Genomic DNA, 24158 nt, shown 5'->3' with positions numbered 1-24158 from the left:
ACTGTCGTGTGGAGAATGAACCAGCCCTTGACCCTTGCCCTCATCGAAGCATACCAGGTTACCGAGACCAGTGAGGATCCCAGAAGCAGTATCAGACCCTTAGGGCTCAGCACCCACTTGAGGGTAAGGCGTGCACTCACCGAAGGACCAGGCTTGGGGAGGGGGAGGGGGCGGGGTCACAGAATGGAGGGAGGCTTATGTTTAGCAGGTACTGAATTGGATTCACAGTAAGTGCAGTGGAGTGGGGAGCAGAGGAACGGCCCGTCCTTGCGGTGGGGAGTTGGGGGTTAGCTCCTGCAGTGGAGCGCCGAGGAATTGGGCGCCCTGGGAGCGCTGTGGGCAAAGGGGCAATCGGGTCCACAGCGCCTCTGAAACGCACAAGTCAAAACCAAACTGCTGGCTTTGCGCCCTTCTCGGTAAATGGCGCCACCAATCTGCCCCCACTCTCCCCTTCCCCCGGCGTCCTCTCCCGCAGCCAGTGTATCTCCCACACCTGAAAGCCATTTTCTATGCCTGCAATCCATCTGGCCCTCAGGCGCCCCACAGCCTCCACCCTAGTCTCAGCTGCGCTCCCTTAATGACTAATGCAAGAGTTTGCTAGCTACTTTCGTGTTTCCATTCTTGCCCTTCCATAAACCATCATCTAAGCATCAGCAGTAGTGACCTTCTCTGCTAAATCCTCTAAGGGATCTCCGCAGTGCTTACAATAAAACCCTAGATCTTTCCCGGGAACTTCACTATGGATCTTGTATGTGACCTTCCTCAGGCTTTTGCTTCTGCTTCACTACCTACCACTTTCCTCCTTGTCCTTTACACTCCAACCACACTGCACACCTCCTGTCCTCTGTCAGGAGCTCTGCACTCAACTGTTCCCTCCGGCCCAGACCATGCTCTCCCCTCCTCTCCCCACTCCTCCTCCCCAGATCTTTAATAAAAAAATTATTTCTGGCTGCACTGGGTCTTCGTTGCTGCCCGCTTGCTTTCTCTGGTTGCAGTGAGCAGGGGCCACTCTAGTTGTGGTGCTCCGGCTTCTCATTGCAGTGACTTCTCTTGTTGTGGGTCACAGGCTCTAGGCATATGGGTGTAGCTGCCCCACGGCAGGTGGAATCTTCCCGGACCAGGAATGGAACCCATGTCCCCTGCATTGGCAGGTGGATTCTTAACCACTGAATCACAAGGGAAGTCTCCCCCTCCCCCCACACCTTTATGTGGTTTGGATCCTTACTTTGTTCAGTTCTTGCTCAGGTGTTCTTTTTCAGGGAGGTCTTTCTAAACTACTGTTGGCTAAGACAGCCTTCTGGGTCACTGTATTCCCTCACACTGCTTTAATTTCTTTTCAACACTTTGAGGTTTGTACTGGCTTCTTGGACTGTGAGAGCTGTGACCCTGCCAGTTTTGCCTGCTACAGCAGCCCTGGCAGCTGTCAGTTCAGTTCAGTCCCTTAGTCGTGTCTGACTCTTTGTGACCCCATGGACTGCAGCACACCAGGCCTCCCTGTCCATCACCAGCTCCTGGAGCTTGCTTAAACTCATGTCCATCGAGTCAGTGATGCCATCCAACCATCGCATCCTCTGTCATCCCTTTCTCTTCCTGCCTTCAATTTTTCCCAGCATCCGGGTCTTTTCCAGTGAGTTAGTTCTTTGCATCAGGTGGCCAAAGTATTGGAGTTTCAGCTTCAGCCTTCCAATGAATATTCAGGACTGATTTCCTTTAGGATTGACTGGTTTGATCTCCTTGCAGTCCAAGGGACTCTCAAGAGTCTTCTCCCACACCACAGTTCAAAAGCACAGTTCTGGCAGCTGTGAGATGCTTTTGGGGGAGTGGCAGCAGAGACAACAGGGATGAGCTTAATGCAGGTAGACTGGATCGAAGTGATGGCTAGCTGGTCCAGGACATAGCAGGGAGGTGACGAGGAGAGAGACTGAGGCCTGGCTTTGCTGCTGTGAGCTGTGGGTAGGTTACTGTGCTAAGTTACCATTTCTCAGCCTTCTCTTTGGATCACCAGGAGACTTGCTAAGAGAAAACCGGAATTCAGTAAGCAGTAGGAACTGGTGAGAGGTGTCTGCAGGGGAGCCTGATACAAGTCTATGGCTTCCCTATTTGTTTCACGCTCTTCCTGTGCATGTTTTTGTGTTTTTCCTAAAGCCCCATTTCACTGACTCCCCAGGAAACCCAAGCTACCTGGGGCAGGTGTGAAGGGTGCGTTCTGTGGCCTCTGTCACCTGCTGCTGCCCTACAGTGGTTCTCCCCAGTGGACCAGACTCCCTAAGGACAGTGTCTGGGGCTGTCATCTCTGAGACTGGGTCTTCCATCAACAGAGCACTCTCGAGTTTCTTTCTGGAAATAAGCTGTGTCATTTTCACTGAAACTCATTAGGTACTTGAGTTTCTTGGGAAATACTGAAAACACTTGTGTCTCATGTATCTAAAGTGGCTCCAAGTCTTTTTGGAGAAAAAGTTGAGCCAAGTTCTCTAATGACAGCAGAAGGGAAGCAAGCGCTGGCACGGCTGGTGTGCTTGGTCTGTTCTATGGGAGGGGCTGTGGAAAGAGCCAGAGGACACACTGAAAAAAATAGAAGGACCTAGTTGCTGGAGGCTCAGTGGTTGTGGTGCACAGGCTTAGCTGCTCTGAAGTATGAGGGATCTTCCTGGATCAGGGATCAAACCCATATCTCCTGCACTGGCAGGCGGATTCTCTACCATTGAGCCACCAGGGAAGCAGAGATGCAAGAGACATAGGTTCGATCCCTGGGTTGGGAAGATCCCGTGGAGGAGGAAATGGCAACCCACTCCAGTATTCTTGCCTGGAGAATCCCATGGACAGAGCCTGGTGGGCTACAGTCCATGGGGTCACAGAGAATCGGACATGAGTGAGCGACTTAGCACGCACGCAGGATGGTGGGTTGCTCTTGGATGGACAAGGTGGAGGCCGGGCCAGGACTGCGTCCGCTCACCAGCACTCTCCTTGCAGGACCACCATGTTCCGCAAGGTGGGGTGGCTGGTCCTGTACAGCCTTGCAGTGTTGCTGCTCAGCTGCCTGTTCTTACTGAAGAAGGAGGCCCAGCCAGCAGGGGGGCCCGTGGCTCGACAGCCCTTCTGGGCTCCCCCAGGGCTCTGGCGCAGCCCATGTCTACCCAACCACACGGTGGCTAATGCCTCCCTGTTCCTGCCCACCCGTCACCGCCTCTTCTTGACCTACCGCCACTGCCGCAACTTCTCCATCCTGCTGGAGCCTTCGGGCTGTGCCGAGGACACCTTTCTGCTCCTGGCCATCAAGTCGCAGCCCGGCCATGTGGAGCGGCGCGCGGCCATCCGCAGCACGTGGGGCCGGGCGGGAAGCTGGGCTAAGGGCCGGCAGCTGAAGCTGGTGTTCCTCCTGGGGTTGGCAGGGCCTGCTCCCCCAGCCCAGCTGCTGGCCTACGAGAGCCGCGAGTTTGATGACATCCTGCAGTGGGACTTTGCTGAGGACTTCTTCAACCTGACACTCAAAGAGCTGCACCTGCAGCGCTGGGTGGCTGCTGCCTGTCCCCAGGCCAATTTCATACTAAAAGGAGATGATGACGTCTTTGTCCATATCCCTAATGTGCTGGAGTTCCTGGATGGCTGGGACCCAGCCCAGGACCTCCTGGTGGGGGACGTCATCCGTCAGGCCCTGCCCAACAGGAACACCAAGGTCAAATATTTCATCCCACCATCCATGTACAGGGCCCGCCACTACCCACCCTATGCTGGGGGTGGGGGCTATGTCATGTCCAGAGCCACCGTGCAGCGCCTCCAGTTGGCTGTGGAAGAGGCTGAACTCTTCCCCATTGATGACGTCTTTGTGGGGATGTGCTTGAGAAAGCTGGGGGTGAGCCCCATGCACCACGCTGGCTTCAAGACTTTCGGAATCCGGCGGCCCCTGAACCCTCTAGATCCCTGTCTGTACCGAGGGCTCCTTCTGGTCCACCGCCTCAGTCCCCTGGAGATGTGGACCATGTGGTCACTGGTAATAGACGAGGGGCTCAAGTGTGCAGCTGCCCCCTTGTCCCAGCTTCCTGGGGTGGGCTGAGCGAGTGGACTGTTTAATTTTTCAATCATGATGAGAAATCAAGAACCCTGCAACCTGGCCCTTGACAGGCTACAGGGAACACTGACTTTGTTTTTGTAAACCCCTCCCACACCTTGCTACCTTTGATTAAAATACTGAAATCTGGCTAACTTGTACCAGTATGTGTTAAAGGGGCAAAACATGGCAAATGCTGCCAGAACGCCATGAGGTGCCGGGGCACTCCTGGAGCCCTTAGGGCTCCTCTAGTTGGGGCAGGGGGAGGGCGGCGGGCAAAGGAGGGCCACTGCACAGGACTCCAGAAGACACACAGAAACATTTTCTTTTTTAAATGCAAAAAAATTATCTTCCTTCAGATACAATAGAGAAACTCCAAGCAAAAAAGGAAATGAGAAGCGTGTGTTGGAGTAAGTCCTGTTGTGAGCACCAGGTAAACACTCCATATTCAGTCCCTTAAGAACAATGGATTTTTGGCTCCTTTGCCTGAGATATCCTTACAGGGCACTGGGGCCAGGTCACAGAAGGCATTAGAAACACTCAACACAAAGAAATCTCATAAACAGGACAGTCTACCCTTCTCCCCTAAACTCATGCCCCTATGGAGGGAGCAAATACTGAATCACATTAGAAAATGTAAATAAGATGGGAAAACTGAGGTTAAACAGCTATTGAACTTGTGGACATGACAGAGAAGGCCCCCTCTCTCTGGCCAGGTTGGTGAAATGCTCTGGGTGAGAGGTAAAAAGATCCATGGGTGGGCGAGAGGGCAACCCTGCTGAGTGGGGTGCAGTGCCCAAAGGCTAAGAGCCAGGTCCAGTACAGGCCTGAGACGGTGGGGACAGGGGTCAGGCACTCACAGCTCCCAACGACCTCTGGTCTGACGGGCCCGGGCAGGCCCTGCCACTGCCTCTCTGTGCAGAGGAAGCTGTGCTAAGCCGGGGCCGGGTGGCGCCTGCCCTGCCTTCTGCAGGCTGAGCGGCAGTAGTGTCAATCCTCACGCAGGTAGGCCTCCTGCTCCTCCGGCTCGGCCCTCTCGCTCCCGTCCTCCTGGGTTTTCTGTCGGAGTTCCTCTGTCTGTGCTTCTGCCAACTTGGTTTCCGCCTTCTGGGAAAGCTGGCGTACCTCCTGCACCTGCGATTTCACCAGCTGGATGTGACTCCTGGCCGTTATGGAGGCCTGGTCCGCGCCTGCCGGAAGATGGGCCATTTATGCTGAGTGGACACAAGGAAAGCCTAGGGGCTCTTTGTGGTTGTACCTGAGCCTCCCTGCAGAGTAGAGAACCTTCTACCTCCATATTCAGGTCTGTTTTCCTCTCTATTGTCAAAACCCTGGCATTTTCCTCCAGCTGTCAGCAGTCGTCATAATTATCAAATGCAATTCCCACAATCATCTTTATGGCTGCACAGCTCTTAGTATAGGCGTTTTAAGATTTTAATTTTTTAAACTACATTCAAGTAATACATTTCTACTTGACAATGAAGAGATCATTCACAAATTTGTCAAAGCTCTATCTTTTGGAAGTTTAAACAGCATCTTTCTCATCCTTTAAAATGTTACTGTAAAGCAACATTTCATCTACTAATTAATACTAGATGGGCTACTGTTCAATTCATGAACCACTAAGGCCAATTAATCTTTTTTAAAAGTTACTGTATTCACATGGAATACTCAGGAAAAAATTGACTCTAAATTGACATAATGGCACAAACGGTATTTACTGAACATATTTTGCAGTTTTATTTTTGAATGATATCATTTTATTGATACCTGTTGCTAGTGTATTTCATCATATGAAAGTCACTCAGTCGTGTCTGACTCTTTGTGACCACACGGACTGCACAGTCCATGGAATTCTCCAGGCCAGAATCCTAGAGTGGGTAGCCATTCCCTTCTCCAGGGGATCTTCCCAACTCAGGGATAGAATCCAGTGCTCCTGAATTGCAGATGGATTTTTTACCAGCTGAGCCACCAGGGAAGCCCATATAGATGCGCATATTTAATTCATCTACAGAACACTCGAGCAGTTCTTTTCTAGCTTACTGCATTAAAGAGAACCTTGAGTAGAATGTTGAAAGGTAGTGGAGAACAGCAGGCACCCTTATTTCTGACATTGATGGAAATGTTTCTCATATTTCACTATGATGTACAGCTACTTTTATGATGTTAGGAAAACTATAATTGTACTTAATTTAGGTTTAAATCATAAATGGACACTACATTTTACTGAAGCTTCTTGGGGCATACATTGATATGATTACAGAGGTGGCTTTTCTCCTTAAATCTACTGTAGATAACCTTAAGTAGTGAATTAAATGTTGATAGGCTTTGGGGTTTTTTCACTGTATGTATACAAGATCTTTTAAAATTTATTTTTATTGAAGTACAGTTGATCTACAATGTCTTAATTACTGCTGCACAGCAACGTGATTCAGTAATACATATATTCTTTTTGCAAATATTCTTTTCCATTATGGTTTATCATAGGATACTGCATAGAGTTCTCTATGTAATACAGTAGGACTTTGTTGTTTATCCGTTCTATATATAAAAGCTTACATCTGCTAATCCCAACCTCTCGGCAACTACCAGTCTGTCCTGTGTCCATGCTTGTTTCACAGATAGGTTCACCTGTGTCCTAGTTTACATTCCACAGCTACGTGACATAGTATGTATGTTTTCTCCTCCTCAGTATGATATCTCTAGTTGCATCCATGTTGCTGCAAATGGCATTCTTTCCTTTTTACGGCCGAGTAGTAGTCCGTTGTGTACATGAACCCCCATCTTCTTTCTCCAGTCATCTGCTGATGGATATTTAGGTTGTTTCCATGTTTTGGCTATTGTAAATAGTGTTGCTATGAACACAGGGTTGCACATATCTTTTTGAATTATAGTCTTGTCTGGGTACACGCCCAGGAGCGGGGTTGCTCCACCATATGGCAGTTCTTACTTTTCTGAGTAATCTCCATTTTCTACAGCGGCTACACCAACTTACATTCCCACCAACAGTATACGAGGGTTCCCTTTCCTCCACACCCCCTCCAGCATTTGTTATTTGTAGACTCTTTAATGATGGCCATTCTGACTGGTGTGAGGTGGTACCTCATTATAGTTCTGATTTAAATTTCTCTAATAATTAGTGACGGTGAGCATCTTTTCATGTGCCTGTTGGCCATATGTATTTCTTTGGAGAAATATCTTACATGTTTTGCCCATTTTCTGATTGGGTTTTCTTTTTGTTGCTGTTGTTGCACTGTATGAGCTGTCTGTGTATTTTGGAAATTAAGTATTGTCGGTTCACACTGTTTGCAATTATTTGCTACCATTCTGTAGGCTCTTTTTTGTTTGCTTCCTTTGTTGTGCAAAGGCTTGTAAGTTTGACTATGTCCCATTTATTTACTTTTGTTTTTATTTGTATTGCCTTGGGAGGCTCATCTAAGTAAACATTGGTATGATTTATGTCAGAGAATGTTTTGCCTATGTTCTCTTGATAAGTTTTTCCCCCCAGTGTTGAATTAAAATTGTATTTTGAAGGTATATGGCTATTTTTAATTTATATCTATCCACAGGTGACACTGAGCTGTAGGTTTTTTGTTCTAGTGCTAGTCTAGTCCAGTTTGGGTTCAGGCCTACGGTGGCTTTGGTGGTGGTGGTTTAGTAACTAAGTTGTGACTGACTCTTTGCAACCCCATGGACTGTAGCCCACCAGGCTCCTCTGTCCACAGGATTTCTCAGGCAAGGATATCGATGCTCAACATCACATAATTATCAGAGAAATGCAAATCAAAACTATAATGAGGTACCACTTCACACCAGTGGGTTGCCATTTCCTTCTCCAGGGGATCTTCCCAACCCAGGGATCAAACCCATGTCTCCTGCATTGGCAAGCGTATTCTTTATACCATGGAAGCCCACGGTGGCTTTAGACAGTTATAATAGTTGGGAGGCTTGTCGTCATTTTCTGGTACACTTTCTGTAACACAGGATTTATGTTTCTTGAAGATTTGATAAAATTCTCACACAAAACTGCGTGGACTTAGTGTCTAATTTGGGGGCACAGATTTTTTATGAATATTGTTTCAACTTTTGTGGTTACTCCTCTTGCTTTGATTCTTCCTGGGCCAACTTAGGATTTACATAAATATCATAATATTCTATGATTTAAAAAAATTCCCTAATAGCTCTTTCTGGGCTTTGCCAAAGCAGGGGACATAGGTTTGATCCTTGGTCGGGGAAGAGTCCACATGCTGAGGGGCGACTAAGCCTGTGTGCTACAGCTACTGAGCCTGTGCTCTAGAACCTGTGCTCTGCAACGAGAAGCCACCACAACGAGAATCTTGAGCGCCAAAGATTGTGCACCAAAGACCCAGTGCAGCCAAAAATAGATAAACTATAATAGCTCTTTCTGATGTTACTTCTGCACTCTAAAAGTTATACTTCAGTTCAGTTCAGTCGCTCAGTCGTGTCCGACTCTTTGTGACCCCATGAATCACAGCACGCCAGGCCTCCCTGTCCATCACCAACTCCCGGAGTTCACTCAGACTCACGTCCATCGAGTCAGTGATGCCATCCAGCCATCTCATCCTGTCGTCCCTTCTCCTCCTGCCCCCAATCCAAACCTTATTTTCCTTACTCTTTACAAGGAACCAGGTTTTTTGCCTTTTTGACTATTTTTTTGTCGTCTTATACCTTTTATTTGGCACTGTCTGAATTTATTTGCTTTTCCTAACTTACTGGGCTAAAAGTTTATTTTCAGTACCTCCTGGTACAGGGAACATTACCTGTCATTTATGGTTGCTGTGTTTTGTATTTATGACATTCATCTTTAAATAAGGGGTCCATTTCTATTTAAGAGCTACTTTGTCTACAACGCTCTAGGTGTCTGCTATTAATGAGACTTGTCATGAGAGTTCTGAGTACTTTCAAATTTCCATTTTTCTTTATTGAGGTATAGCTGATTTACAACAGTATAGAAGTTTTAGGTGTACAACATAACTATTCACAACTTTTAAAGGTTCTAAACCACTTAGTTGTTATAATAATATATTATGTGCAGCTCTATTTCTCATGCTGTACATCTCTGTAGTTTATTTTATACACTACCTCTTCATCCCCTTCCCACTCCCCATTTGTAACCACTGGTTTGTTCTCTATACCCATGAGTCTGTTTTGTTATATTCACTAGTTTTCTTTTTTAGATTCCACACCTAAGTGATATACAGTACTTATTGGTGTCTGACATTTTACTAAGCCTAAACCCTGCAAGTACATCCATACTGTTGCAAATGGCAAAATTTCATTCTTTTGTGGCAGAGCAGTATACACACACACTACATCTTTATCAATTCATCTGCTGATGGACACTTAGGTTGCTTCCGAATCTTGGCTATTGTAAATAATGCTATGAACATAGGAGCACATACATCTTTTCAAATTCATAATCAGCAGAACCTGTAGGATCTTATTTGCAATTGACATTCTCTATTGTAATTTTGTTCCTGTTTATTTTTAAATTTTTCTTTTTGTTTCACTGGAAAGGAAAGATGATGCTCAGTTTTAAACCTTAAAAGTGTACAAGTTGCTTTGTTACAATAAAACTAAATGTGTACACACAAAAAAACAACAAACAAAAAAAAAAACAAATTCATAGTTTAGATTTCTTCAGATATATACCCAGGAGTAGAAGGTAATTAGGGCTTCCCAAGTGGTGCTAGTGGTTAAGAATCCACCTGCCAATGCAAGAGATATAAGAGAAATGGATTTGGTCCCTGGGTTGGGAAGATCCCCTAGAGGAGGAAATGGCAACCCATGCCAGTAGTCTTGCCTGGAGAATCCTCAGGGACAGAGGAGCCTGGCAGGCTACAATCCATAGGGTTGCACAGAGTTTGATATGACTGAAGCAACTTAACACACATGCACACAGCACAGAAAGGAACTGCTGGATCATATAGTAGTGGTTTTTTTTTTTTTTTTTGGATGTGCTGCACACAGCAAAAAGAAAAGAAAAAAAAAAAAGATTGTAGGATTTTAGTTCCCTCACCAGGGACTGAACCTGTGCCCTTGGCAGTGAAAGCATGGAGTCCTAACCACTGGGCAGCCACAGAATTCCCAGTTTTCAGTTTTATTATTTATTTTTACAATTCTTTTTTTTTTTTTTTTACAATTCTTTAAAAAGAAGGTTTTGAGTAGTTGATTTACAATGGTGTGCTTCAGGTGTACAATAAAGTGAATCAGCTATACATATACATCTATCTGCTCTTCTTTAGATTCTTTTCCCATATAGGTCACTACAGACTGTTGAGTTCCCTGTGCTATACAGTAGGGCTTTAATAGTTACCTGTTTTATACATATAGTATCTATGTGTCAATCCTAAGCTTCCAATTTATTCCCACCCTCAACCTTTCCCTCTGGAAACCGTAAGTTTGTTTTCTATATTTGTGACTCTATTTATCTTTCTAAGTTATTTTGCCCTTTTTGGTTCCATATATAAGTGATGTCATATACGGCTTTCTCTGACTTCGCTAAGTATGACCCTCTCTAGGTCCATCCATGTTGTTGCAGTATTATTTCATTCTTTATATGGCTGAGTTATATCCCACTGTATATATGTGCCACATCTTTCTCATTGCTGTGGCTGCTCCTAGGGCATGTGGGCTCAATGGTTGCAGTTCCCAAGCTCTAGAGCACAGGCTAGGTTGCTCCTTGACATGTGGGATCTTCCTAGACCAGGGCACAAACCTATGTGTCCTGAATCGGCAAGCAGATCCTCTACCACTGAGCCACCAGGGAAGCCCAGTATGTACTACATCTTCTTTATCCACTCCTGTTGATGGATAGTTTGGTTGCTGCCACATCTTACCTATTATAAGTGTTGCTGTAGTCAATATTGGTGTGCCTGTATTTTTTTTGAATTATGCTTTCCTCTGGATATATACCCAAGAGTGGGATTGCTGGATCATATGGTAGTCCTACTTTTAGTTTTTTAAGGAACCGCCATACTATTCTCCATAGTGGTTGTACCAATTTTTCATTCCCACCAACAGTGCAGGAGGGTTCCCTTTACCTTTCAGCATTTATTGCTTGTACTTTTTGGTGATGGCCAGTGTGAAGTGACATCTCATTGCAGTTTTGATTTGTATTTCTCTAATTAGTGAAGCTGCACATGTTTTCATGTGCTGTTGGCCATAGGTATTTCTTCTTTGGAGAAATATCTACTTGACTGTTCTGCCCATTTTTTGATTTTTTTTGTTGTTGCGTTGTATGAGCTGTTTGTGTATTTTGTAGATTAATCCTTTGTGGGTTGCTTCATTTTCAAGTATTTTCTCCCACACTGAGGGTTTTCTTTTTATGAGTTCCTTTGCTATGCAAAAGCTTTTATGTCTAATTAGGTCCCATTTGTTTTTATTTTCATTATTCTAGCAGGTGGATCAAAAAAGACATTGCTGCAATTTATGTCAGAGAGTGTTCTGTGTTTTCCTCTAAGAGTTTTATCATATCCAGCCTTACATTTAGGTCTTTAAATCCATTTTGATGTTATTTTTGAGTATGGTGTTAGGGATCATTCTAATTTCATTCATGTACTTGTAGATGTCGTTTCCCCAGCACCACTTTTTGAAGAGACTGTCTTTTCTCCACTGTATATTCTTGCCTCCTTTGTCATAGATTAGTTGACCATAGGTGTGTAGGTTTATTTTTGAGGAACCACAATACTGTTTACCACAGTTGGCTACACCGTTTTACATCATCACCAACAGTGTACTAGGGTTACCTTTTTTCCACATTCTCACCAACATTTGTTATTTATGATCCTCTTTGATAATAGCCATGCTGACAGGTGTGAGGTGATATTTCATCGTGGTTTTGACTTGCATTTCCCTGATGCTTAGCAACACTGTGTATCATTTCATGCACCTGTTTGGCCATCTATATGTCTTTGGAAAATCGTTCAGGTCTTCTGTCCATTTTAAAATCAGGGTTTTTTTTTAATATACTTGAGTTGTGCAAGTTAAATTTCCATTTTTATTTTTGGTGAGGAAGGGGATATCAAGTAATTTTCTGAGTCTTTGTCACTTGGCATAAAAATCAATTTTTGTACATGTTTATATACTATTTGTATTTGAAGAGTTTTTTTTTGGTGGGGGCAACATTTTGTATTCAGTGTATATATTTGGTTAGGCTTAAAAAAAAAAAAAATTATCCTGTTCCAACACCTAAACGCTTTTTTCATGTTTTGACCTATGAGCCTGAGATATGTGTAAAGCTCAATTTCTCCTTGTAAATCTATCAGATTTTGGCTTATTAGGCACACATTTTGAGTGGTGTCTTGATAAACTGTTCTGTCCCTTTTAATGTTTTCTGTCTTGAATCCCTCTTCTAACACTGCTGTCACCTTTTTGTTCAGCTTTTTGATAATATTTCAGTTTATCTTAAAATACCCAATCTTCCTATCTGTTATTTTAGATGTGCCTCTGTAAACAGTTTTAGCTAGAATTATTTTTTAATACGAAGTATCATTTAGTAAGTAAATTTATTCTTTATTGTGATTACTGATGGTTGAACATGTTCCTTTACTTTGCATTTTCTAATTAACAGGCTTTATTTCTTCAACCTGTAGCCTTAACTGAATTTATTAAGTTTTCTTTGTCCCTTCCCCCAGCACTTCTTCTTGAAGTGTTTAACAATGTCTGTGTTAAGCCAACGTCTCCCTTCTCAAACAACAAAGCTTAGCATGCTTTCACTGCTTTCCCAAACTGATTTGATTACTTAAAAATTTAACATTCAGAGCTTCTGACAAGTTGTACTAAGTTTTGTTCATTATTTCTGTATCTCAGGTGCTTCTAATTTTTTTTTTAAACACTTTTCCAGAAAGTACATGCAACTGGTAAACCTTGAGTCTCTGTAGGAAGGTCTTTCACTCTTACATTTTAATGATATTTGAATGATTACTGATTTGTCACCTTGTATCTTAGGGTTGCAGATATCCTTCCTCTGGGGTTTATCTTATGGCTCAGAAGGTAAAGAATCTGCCTGCAATGCAAGAGACCAACGGGTTTGATCCCTGGATTGGGAAAATCCCCTGGAGAAGAATGGCTTCCCACTCCTGCATTCTTGCTTGGAGAATTCCGTGAACAGAAGAGCCTGGTGGATTACAGTCCACGGGGTTGCAAAGAGTTGGACACAACTGAAAAACTAACACACTCACGCATATACTTCCTTTGTAAGTATTCTATTTTTTCTTATAGTTTTTAGGATTTTTCTTTGTATATTTTACATTCTGAATATTTTCTTGCCATGTGAGATAGACTTATATTTTAAATTCTGTTCAGAACCTTTGTGAGCCCCTTCAGTCAGTTCTGGGAAAACGTCTTTTTCTTAGATAATGCTTGTAGTTTACCTTCCCTCTTTGTTCCTGCTAGACCTTAAGCTGGCCTAGTGAGTGGTGAAGGCTGCCTGGCGATGTTCTCAGCAAGGCTCCCTCTTCACTGTGCCTGGAGACCCTGCCCCCATCTTTGGTGTGCCACTAATGCTAGTTCACGCTTCTGTTGTTTTGGTCTTCATTCCAGTCCTGTTTGCAGAATCTCTTGATTCCTTGGGCATTAGTTAACTAAGAATTCCTTCTGTATCTACTTAAAACATCTTTTACATCTTTAAGATTTCAGAAAACAAACATTTTAACAAACCAGTTTCTTAAGAATTTTTATGTTGACATAGTTTGGGACCATTCAGGTAAGATGTTAAATGAGGATTTCCCTCAAAATACACTGGAAAATCATTCAACCTCAAGCCTACTGGATGGATAGTGATGGTTAGAAAACCCCTGGTGAATGGGGCACCATTCTATACTGGGAGGCACTAAGGTAGAGAGGATGATGCCCTGGCTACCAGGGACAAAGGCTTTAGGATTTGACCTAACTTGTTGAATCCCAGTTTGGCTGCTCACTTACTGGGTACCACAGCATGTTCGGTGAATTATGTAACCCCCTCTATCTGCCAGTTTCTTCATCTGTAAAGTGGGAATGATAATAATAACTCCTACTTTAAAAAGAACTGCAGGGATTAAAAGTATCTATAAAATGTTTACCACAAAGCCTGAGATACAGATAGATTATCTAGGTTACTAAAAAAGTAAAATCCTTAACTATTTGCAAGCAATCAAAATTTCCAACTGACAGTTTTATCATTTTTCATTTTCTATACCATCTAGCTTCTACTGGTCTGGTCTACAAGGGCATTAATTTTTTCTTTGTGTAAATGAAAACAATATGCTGGAAATGGGAACATCTTCTCACAAAGAGCCACAGTATCCCTCATTTTTTGGCTGGATGTAAACTCCAACAGCACCTCTACAGTACAAACTTTAACCTACCTGTTTGGTAGGCAGCTTCTGCTGCCATCTCTGAAAGACTAACTGCAGTCATCCAGGTGGTTTCCAGCTTCAGGTACTCTTGTTGTTTTGAAGTCATCTATAAATTAAACAAAAGCGCTTCAGACAACATGACTCTTCATTAGTATTAAGCACATTTAAATGGACTTCTTCAGTTCAATAGCAGTTTGAGAGGACAGTTACTGGTAAAACACCTTCATTTAATAATTTAGGAGCACTAACAGAATAATCCAAGTAACTCTTTGCTTACCTCAACTCTGGCTCCTATGATCACCTGCCACACTTCATCTTCCTCCTGTGAATTCATTTTCCCAAGTAAACTTGTGTATTGTCGGTACAGAGAAATTAAGGTATAAACAGCCTACAAATACAGAAGAAATTAGTAAAATAAGTGAGATGTATTAGGGTGAGACTTACATCTCAATGGGATAGAAGTCCCATTGCTGCCAACTGGCTATTCATTGAACTTCACCACTGTGAGGGATGGATTGGGAGTTTGGGATTAGCAGAAGCAAACCATTATATAGAGAATGGATAAACAACAGAGTCCTACTATATAGCACAGGGAACTAAATTCGCTATCCTGTGATGAGCCATACGGAAAGGAATATGAAAAATGTGTGTGTGTGTGTATATATATATAAAAAACCAATCCCATTTACCACTGCAACAAAAAGAATAAAATATCTAGCAATAAACTTAAGACAAAAGACCTGTACTCAGAAAATGTAAGATACTGACGAAAGAACTCAAAGGTGATACAAACAGATAAGAGACTTACACCATGTTCCTGGATTGGAAAAATCAGTATTGTGGAAATGACCATACTATCCAAAGCAACCTACAGATTCAATGCAATCCCAATCGAATTGCCAGGGGCATTTTCACAGAATTAGAACAAAATTTTACATTTTATATGGAAACACAAAAGACCCCAAATAGTGAAAGCAATCTTGAGAAACAAGAATGGGGCTGGAGGAACCAGGCTCCCTGACCTCAGACTGTACTACAGTTAGAGTAATCAAAATAATATGGTACAGAAATACAGATAATGGAATAGTATTAGAAAGTTCAGAGATAAACCCACAAAACTATGACCACCTAATCTATGACAAGGCAAGAATATACAATGGAACAAAGACAGTCTCTTTAATAACTGGTGCTGGGAAAACAGGACAGCTACATGCAAAAGAATGAGAACACTCCCTAACACCATACACAAAAAATAAAATGGATTAAAGACCTAAATGTAAAGCCAAATACTATAAATTGCTCAGAGGAAAACATAGGCAGAACGGTCTTTGACATACATCACAGCAAGATCTTTTTCGATCCACTGCCTAGAATAATGAAAATAAACAAATAGGGTCTAATTAAAGCTTCTGCACAGCAAAGGAAACCATAAACAAAACTAAAAGACAACCCTCAGCATGGAGAAAATATGTGCAAATGAAGCAACTGACAAGAGATTAATCTCCAAAGTATACAAATGGCTCATGCAGCTCAATATCAAAAAAACAACCCAATCAAAACATGGACAACAGACGTAAACAGACGTTTCTCCCCAAAAGACATACAGATGGCCAAAAAGCACATGAAAAGACGCTCCACAGTACCAGTCAGAGAAAGGCAAACTGCAATGAGGTATCACCTCACACTGTCAGAATGGCCAGCATTAAAAAATCTATGAACAAACTCTGGAGAGGGCGTGGAGAAAAGGGGACCCTCCTGCACTGATGGTGGGAACGTAAACTGGTACAACCACTATGGAGACCAATACGGAGGTTCCTTAAAAAACTAAAAATAGAACTACCGTATGACCCAACAATCCCACTCTTAGGCATATATCTAGAGAAAACCATCATTTAAAAGAAGGCATATACCTTAATGTTCACTGCAGCACTATTTACAATAGCCAGGACATGAAAGCAATCTAAATGTCCATCAACAGAGAAACAGATTAAAAAGATGTGGTACATATATACAACAGAATATTATTCAGTCATAAAAAGGAATGAAATAGTAACATTTGCAGGGATATGGATGGATCTAGAGGGTGTCATACAGAATGAAGTAAGTCAGAAGGAGAAAAAAAAATCGCCTAATATTGCTTATATGTGCAATCTAGAAAAATGGTACAGGTAAACTGATTTGCAAAGCAACTTTTTTTGGTCAAGGGCCAGAGAGTGGTCTGTTTGCAACTATTCAACTCATGAAAGCTGTCATAGACAACACACAAATGAAACTGGCCATGTTCCAATCAAACTACAAACACAGGCAAGACTGGATTTGATCCGTGAGCCATAGTTTGCTAATGATGGATTTAGATGATCAAGACTTAACGAGGAGACACTTACCTTAGTATATTCAGTGATTGCTTCAATCAATGCATATGTGGTCTGAGAGAGAAAGGTAGAGGTGCTATCTGTTACCAAAGACACAGCCCTCCTCATTAATGTATCGTTACTAAGAGAATGAGGCTCCGGTTTCTGAAAGACACAAACATTTTTACTTAACTTTTAACCTAAAACTCAAGCTGAGATCACAGCCAAGGAAAAAATGTAATTCCCACACTACAACTACATTCTGCTGCTTCTGTGTTAACTTTTTCTTTTAAAGCTTTATTTGTGCTATTAAAGACAACATATGAAAATGATTCTACAGTATGGTTTCTACCTACTTTTTTTGTCATTCTCTGCTCCGAAGAGCAAAGTATTCCTTTTTATAAAAGACAGTACTTATAATCACAAATTTCACAAAGGTATGATTCTTCATTACCACAGTGCTAGATGCTTGGGATATAAAGATAAGAATCTTAAAGATTTCAGATGGAGGAGGAGGAGTCGGAGCTAAGAGTGAACTAGAGAATTAATACAATCAAGTACCATGGGTGCTATGGAAGAAGTCTGGAGGGGTGCACATAAGGGAGCAATCACATCTGTGTTAAATGACAATAGCTTAGAAAAGGTTTCACAGAGTTGATAAGGAGTTCAGCTGAGCGTAAGAAAGTAAACGGCTGGTGGAGAGGGTGAATCCCTCTTGATTGAGCTGTACAGTCTTGGTTGGGGGGAGCAGGGAGACTCTTTCCTCTGACCTCAGCTGTTTTATTTGAAAAAAACAAAAACCAGTATAACCAGCTCATGAGTTAAGGGGGCTGTGACCACCTTGATTAAATACTAGAAACTGATGACTCTCCCCTTTTTCTCCCTCAGCAGAGGACTTACTGTATCAGAACTAACAAACCAACCCCTCTATCATCTGTTATCTCTTTTTTGCTATTTAGAGCATAAACACATGGAGGGGGCCTGGGTTTGATCCCTGATCTGGGAATTAGATCCGACATGTGGCAACTAAGAGTTCAAATGCCACCATAAAGATCAAAGATCTCATGTGCTGCAACTAAGACCTGGTGCAGCCAAAAAAAGATACATGAATAAATCATGAATTATATTTATCACACTTTTCATTTGATCAAATAAATAAGAATTTATTAAGTACCTTGCATTGAAGAGCTAGAGAGCAAAGAATGATATCCTCTCTGCTCATGAAAAGCTAATTTTGACTTATTCTGGTAAGTTAAGTCTTGCTAATACCCTCCATTAAAAAAATATAAATTTATTTATTTTTATACCATGCTCAGTTGTGTCTGACTCTTTGCAACCCTATGGACTGCAGCCCACCAGACTCTTCTGCCCATGGGATTTCCTAGGCAAGAATACTGGAGTGTGTTGCCATTTCCTCCTCCAGGGGACCTTCCCAACCCAGGGATCAAACCCCGGATCTCCTGTGTCTCCTGCATTGCAGGCGACTCTTTACCTGCTGAGCCTTTTGGCTTCATAAAATGCCTTCCATTTTACAGTGCTTATTTACTTGTCTCTCACAACAGTCCACGTATTATTATGTCTTTTTTTAAGATGAGAAAATGGAAGCTCAGAATAGTTATGTAACTCTTTCCAAACCAAACCTCCTCACTCCAAAGTTTCCTTTGTATTCTGCTGACTCAGAGTCAAATGTATTATCACCAAATATCAAAATATACAACATAAGTGGTCAGAAAAGGGAGCTCATTGCTGGCAAGTAACTAGGAAGGCTTTAAAAAGAGGTGGGGGAGTTCCCTTGTGGTCCAGTGGTTAAGAATCAGCCGGCCAATGGAAGGGACTCAAGTTCAGTCTCTGGTTGGGGAAGATTCCACATGCCCGTGAGGCAGCTAAGCCCATGTGTCACAACTACTGAGCCTGCGCTCCATGAGAAGCCACTGCAGTGAGAAGCCTACACACAACTAGAGAGTAGTCCCTGCTCACTGAAACTAGAGAAACCCTGAGTGCAGCAATGAAGACCAGCACAGCCAAAATGAATAAATACGCTAAAAATGACAACAAACACACACGGGGGTGGGACTTGTGTCTGAAGACAAGTAGGATTAGAATGGACAGGTATCCTGGGTTAGATGAAACGAGGAGAATACATATGATGCAAGCAGGGGCTATTTGGGAATCTAGCCTGGTTGCTGAACTGTGAGGAAGTTCTCTGAATTTTAGTTTTTTGACACAAAATGGAGAGCCACTGTAGGCTCTGAAGAACGGAAGTGGCAATGCTTTTCCTGCAGGAGAGTGAGTTGAGGCTCCTGTCAACCAAAGGGTCCTGGCATCTGACCCAGAACTGAGTGAGGTAACTAGGGCTTAAGAACAATATACAAACTACAAAGGACAAACAAAAAATCTTTTGGAGGAAGAAAGAAAAGGCTGTCCTAATTATGACTGAAAATAACTTGGTGTCCAAGTAAGCATTTTTAGGTTAAAGATTCATCAGTCTGCAGAGACGAGGGCCAAGTACGGCACAGAAAGGAAAGGGCTCATGAGAGAGCCTCAGAAGATGCTGAAAATACTTGTGAAAAAGGGAATTAATCTTGCTGTCATGATTAACCACACATTTAAGTATCAAGTACATTTTGCCAAAATGTTTGCTGGTTTCCTATTTAGTTCTTCCTGATAAGGCATATAACCAATGGTTTTAAAATAAGATGTCACTTCCCTATCAGCTGTCTAGTTGACAGCTCTACCTAGACATCATTTGCAAAACCAAACTCTTAAATTTCCTCCTCTCAAAACCCACTCCTCTCCATCCCAGTATCTGGCAACACCATTCTTTCAGTTGCTGAGGCCTTTTAAAACCACTGGAAATAAGTTATATACTTTACATCTAACCCAACAGCAACACCTGCTGACGGTCAACCCACTTCTCCCCACCTGATTCAGGCCCACGATCATCTCATGCCTGGACCCCAACTGGTCTTTTTAGTTCCACACAACAACCTTTAAAAACTTATGTCCGGGGTGGGAGGGAGGCTGAAGAAGGAAAGTATATACGTATACTTATTATTATATTTACTTGGCCAACAAAGGTTCGTCTAGTCAAGGCTATGGTTTTTCCTGTGGTCATGTATGGATGTGAGAGTTGGACTGTGAAGAAGGCTGAGCGCCAAAGAATTGATGCCTTTGAACTGTGGTGTTGGAGAAGACTCTTGAGAGTCCCTTGGACTGCAAGGAGATCCAACCAGTCCATTCTGAAGGAAATCAGCCCTGGGATTTCTTTGGAAGGAATGATGCTAAAGCTGAAACTCCAGTACTTTGGCCACCTCATGCGAAGAGTTGACTCATTGGAAAAGACTCTGATGCTGGGAGGGATTGGGGGCAGGAGGAGAAGGGGACGACAGAGGATGAGATGGCTGGATGGCATCACTGACTCGATGGACATGAGTCTGAGTGAACTCCGGGAGTTGGTGATGGACAGGGAGGCCTGGCGTGCTGTGATTCATGGGGTTGCAAAGAGTCGGACATGACTGAGCTACTGAACTGAACTGAACTGGTAGCTGATTCACACTGTTGTATAGGAGAAACCAACACAACAGTTTAAAGCAACTATCCTACAATTAAACATAAATTAAAAAAAATTTATGTCAGACCATAATAATCTTATGTTAAAATCCCCAGTGGCTTCTTTATCATAATAAATTCCAATGCTTACAACGGCCCACAAAGTACAAACATCTAAGTACATTTTAACCTTCCGCTATCTGTGAGCTCATCTTTTTTCTCTCATTCCACTTTTTCTTCCTCCTCCTCTCCAGAATGTGAGATTTACAAAAGCAGAAATCTTGATTTACTTAGTCTCTTGTGTATGACACATAAAAGTTGCCCCATAAAGTTTTGTTCAATGAAAAGATTATTGTTCTGTAATACATTATTTTCTTTCTTCCCTTTTTATACAATTTGACCAAACTGACATACCAGTTTCTACCAAATGACCAAAATGAGGATATTAATATATCTGCTTAGCTATGAAACAATGCTGATACAGCATACCATCACCTGGGGCTGGGGAGAGCGCTGGGTGAAAACCATTAGAGCTTGTCAGATGCTTCATCGCCTATTTGAGACTTCAGAGGACACAGTACACAAAGACCAAAAACACTGAGTGACAAGATGGTACTTCACCTGGGCAATAGGAACTGCACACAGAGTGACCCCAAATCCCACAGCCACCGTTTTGTGCCATGGTCTTATCAATTCCGAGAAACAGCGCTTCTTAAAGTTAGCCACGACTGGAACACACTGTCTGTACCTAGAAACAGGGTTTAATAAGTTTAATAAGGCACAACCACCCATCTGGAAGAACCTCTTCAATTTACGTGGAGGGGGTGGAGACTCAAAGTGGGGCCAGGCTGGAACCCAAATGACGACGTAGGGTGCCTTTTCACAGGACGGGACTCAGTGAGCAGCGGGGCGGACTAGAGAGGCCTGGACTCGCACAAACAGGCAATCGCTACTTGGCTCCCCCCGCGCGGGAATGAGGGCGGATGGTGGTGGAGTTTGAGAGGTACCAGGTGTAGACGTGTAAATAGTGGTCTCAAAGCTTTTTAAAAACTAAGGCCCAAATAAAAACGCTTCTGCAGGCAGGATTTAGCGCTGGTCCTCCGGCCTAGGCTGCAAAGGGTCTGATGGTCCTTGCGACACGACGTGGAGCCCGCAGGCGCTGCGAGGAGAACCAGGCCTGCTTGGAAGCCGAACACTCCCGGAACTCCTCCCCCCTCAGGGAAAATTCCCTCCGGCAAGCCACCGCCAGCCCAGGCCTTTCCCCTTAATTCTCCCCTGTGACTTCAAGAGGCCAACCGAAGTCATTTCGCGGGCAGACCGAGACGCCCCCAAAAGACAGCCCGAAGTGGGGGAATGCTCTTTCGGCAGGTGAACAACGAAAAAAGCGTCAGTGGGACGTGAAGTCCGGGCTTGTCCCGGGGGTAGAGGCCTCAGACCTGGAGTAGGGGCGGGGCGTCCTCAAACCTCCGGGAGGGGCGGGACGCCGTGACCCGCTCGGCCGAGAAGCGAAGCGCGAGCCCGCAACGCCGGGGCTGCAGTCTGGTTACGGCGCTCTCAGAGTTCCCACTCTCCGTCCGACCCTGACCTCCTACACGACCGCAGCGGTACCTGAAAAGCGAGGATACGCTCCGAGAAAGCCAACTCCGTAGAGCCGCCATTCCGCGGCGGCAGGACGCCAGGCGCACACGCCGGAAGTGATGGCACTTCGCGAGCAGGGGGCGGGGAGCGGCCGCCACTTGAGAGGGCTTAGTCCCATAACCACGCCCCAGCCCGAGAGCGCAGTCGGGATTGGACAGACGATGAAAGGGGCGGGGCTGAAGGTAACGGCAGAAACCGCGTTGCCAGACACCTAACCGCCAGAGCTTCCGCGTGGGGCGCGGCGGGGCGGAGCCGACCCTGGGGTAGAGGGAGCCGAGCGAAGTCGGCCGTCGCCAAGGGTGTTTGGACAGGGTCTCGGGTCCTCGCCCCTGGAGAGTTCTCTGGTTGGCTGGCCGGCCGTGCGGGTCCGTCAGGACAGAGGTCGGAGGCGGAGCAGAGAGGGCAGGTGGTTGGGGCCGGGTGCGGGGCGGGAGGTGGGAGGGGCAGGGAGCCGGGCAGGCGGCGCTGTCACTTCAGCACCAGGAAGTAGGTGGTCCAACCGGCCAGCAGCAGCGCCCCGATGAGCACCGTGTAGCTGAGGAGCACGAAGGCCAGCAGCTCTCGCAGAAGCTGCAGCACGTGGATGGTGGACGAGGTCGGCATCGCCCTACGCGGGAGGCCCGAGAACCTGCAGGGTGGGGGCACCCAGGAGACCTTGAGCACGCCAAGAGGACGGTTCTTTCGCTAGACCAACCTCCGCTGGACACTAAGCAGGCGCAACCGAGTCCCGCACCGTTAGAGGCAGTGTGGACACGGGGCTAGACTAGGACCTCTAAAAAGTATAAACACACCTTCCTAAGGCTGCTGCTGCTAAGTCACGTCAGTCGTGTCCGACTCTGTGCGACCCCATAGACGGCAGCCCACCAGGCTCCCATTCCTGGGATTCTCCAGGCAAGAATATGGAGTGGGTTGCCATTTCCTTCTCTAGTGCATGAAAGTGAAAAGTGAAGTTGCTCAGTCGTGTCCGACTCTTCGCGACCCCATGGACTGCAGCCTACCAGGCTCCTCCGTCCATGGGATTTCCCAGGCAAGAGTACTGGAGTAGGTTGCCATTGCCCTCTCCGAGGCTAAGGAAGCCCAAAGGGCTGATTTTCTCCCTAACAACCCACGTGGACACTGTCTGCATTTACATCATATAGTTCTTTTAAACTGAACGTTCTCATTCTTTGGCTCCTGATCTGGATCTGAGCTCGGAGCAGGGAAGCCTGGAGAGGAGAGTTCCCAGCTCCCGCTGCTGCACTGGTCTTCATCTCCAGCCCTCTCCTCCCATCCACCTCCTGCATTTTTAATGTTGTGAGTGTTGTTAATGGGCTAATGGAGTAAAGCTTGCTTTTTGCCATCATTCAAGCCGCAGCCCCAGCTGTCAGCACTGCTTAGGAGAGGAAAAGAGATCGTTTTGAGTAGGGGGAAAGCAGCGGGCCCTCACTGCAGCCCTTCTGCAATTTTTCTGGCCCCAAGGCTTATCAATTTACAAGAGTCCGAGGACCGCTGCTTTATGGCCAGCCAGGATCGCAGGAGTGCCAAGAGGTGGGTATCAGTTTGACTCTGGGCTTATCTCTTTGCCCATTGTGCTCTTGGCATCCGCTCCAGCCCTCTATCTTCCACCTCGGATGGAATCAGATGGTAACAATTACAAACCAATTCTTTACCTCCACTGCTGCCCTGCCCAGCAACACCCCTCAGTGCCAGCCACCAACTTCCCTGTCTCCCCATTTCACTCACTCAACAAAGTTTCCACGAATCCTCCACTGTGGCAGCCCTGCGGTCCCTCTCCGGTCTGCTGTCCGAAGGTAGGCTTGTGTGCGCTCCAGTGATGTCGGCAAAGCTGAGGGACTTTCAGGCAGCAGCTGCACTCACCAACTAGGTGTGGTCTAGAGACCAATCACAATCTCCACGTGGTCCCTGAGCTCTCACGGAGCTGCGCACAGGCAAGTCTAGACCAGGCGGGGCGCTGGCAGGCTTGCCCACCCTCTGCTTGTGTCACCATCACAGCCCACACGGCTCTGAGGTTGCCTGCAAAAGCTCCTGTCTTAGAGGCGCTGAGCAAGTGGTACACAGGGGGGATTTCATGGCCCTTCTGCCTGGCTTTTCTAAACACTGTGGATGGGATACAGTCCAGATTCTTTTCTAACAAACTTCCACAAACAGCAGTCCCATCCTTGAGTCTCAGACAAGAAGAACCACTGTACATACAACATTCACTTATGACTGTCCAAC

The 24158-nt window shown here is 44.8% G+C and overlaps 2 protein-coding genes across 2 annotated transcripts in view; one reads left to right on the top strand and one right to left on the bottom strand.

The window, feature by feature from the left end:
• B3GNT4 (UDP-GlcNAc:betaGal beta-1,3-N-acetylglucosaminyltransferase 4) overlaps positions 1-4264 on the top strand; it is a 4934-nt gene extending 670 nt beyond the window's left edge. The window contains exon 2 of the mRNA XM_010841330.1: positions 2971-4264. Within this exon, the coding sequence (XP_010839632.1) occupies positions 2978-4051 (1074 nt within the window). The 5' untranslated portion in view covers positions 2971-2977 and the 3' untranslated portion in view covers positions 4052-4264. The remainder of the gene's footprint in view (positions 1-2970) is intronic.
• Positions 4265-4352: 88 nt separating this feature from the next.
• DIABLO (diablo, IAP-binding mitochondrial protein) lies at positions 4353-22033 on the bottom strand. Its single transcript, XM_010841331.1, has 6 exons — positions 21912-22033; positions 20925-21051; positions 16788-16919; positions 14681-14791; positions 14413-14509; positions 4353-5235 (listed from the first exon to the last, which is right to left on the bottom strand). The coding sequence occupies exons 1-6, from the start codon at positions 21959-21961 to the stop codon at positions 5036-5038; spliced, it is 717 nt and encodes a 238-aa protein (XP_010839633.1). The 5' UTR covers positions 21962-22033; the 3' UTR covers positions 4353-5035.
• Between the last annotated feature and the right edge of the window lie 2125 nt (positions 22034-24158).

This window comes from Bison bison, unplaced genomic scaffold (genome assembly GCF_000754665.1).
Source record: "Bison bison bison isolate TAMUID 2011002044 unplaced genomic scaffold, Bison_UMD1.0 scf7180017864160, whole genome shotgun sequence".
NCBI classification, from domain to species: domain Eukaryota; kingdom Metazoa; phylum Chordata; class Mammalia; order Artiodactyla; family Bovidae; genus Bison; species Bison bison.
The sequence above is the reverse complement of the archived record's forward strand: the minus strand, read 5'-3'. Positions and strand labels throughout refer to the sequence as shown.

Coding starts and splice junctions, on each gene's coding strand:
- DIABLO (XM_010841331.1), bottom strand. CDS start 21,961: ATGGCGGCTCTACGGAGTTGGCTTTCTCGGAGCGTATCCTCGCTTTTC. Junction 21,052..21,911: donor AGCGTATCCTCGCTTTTCAG/GTACCGCTGCGG, acceptor CCCTGTTTCTAG/GTACAGACAGTGTGTTCCAG. Junction 14,510..14,680: donor TCATAGGAGCCAGAGTTGAG/GTAAGCAAAGAG, acceptor TTTAATTTATAG/ATGACTTCAAAACAACAAGA.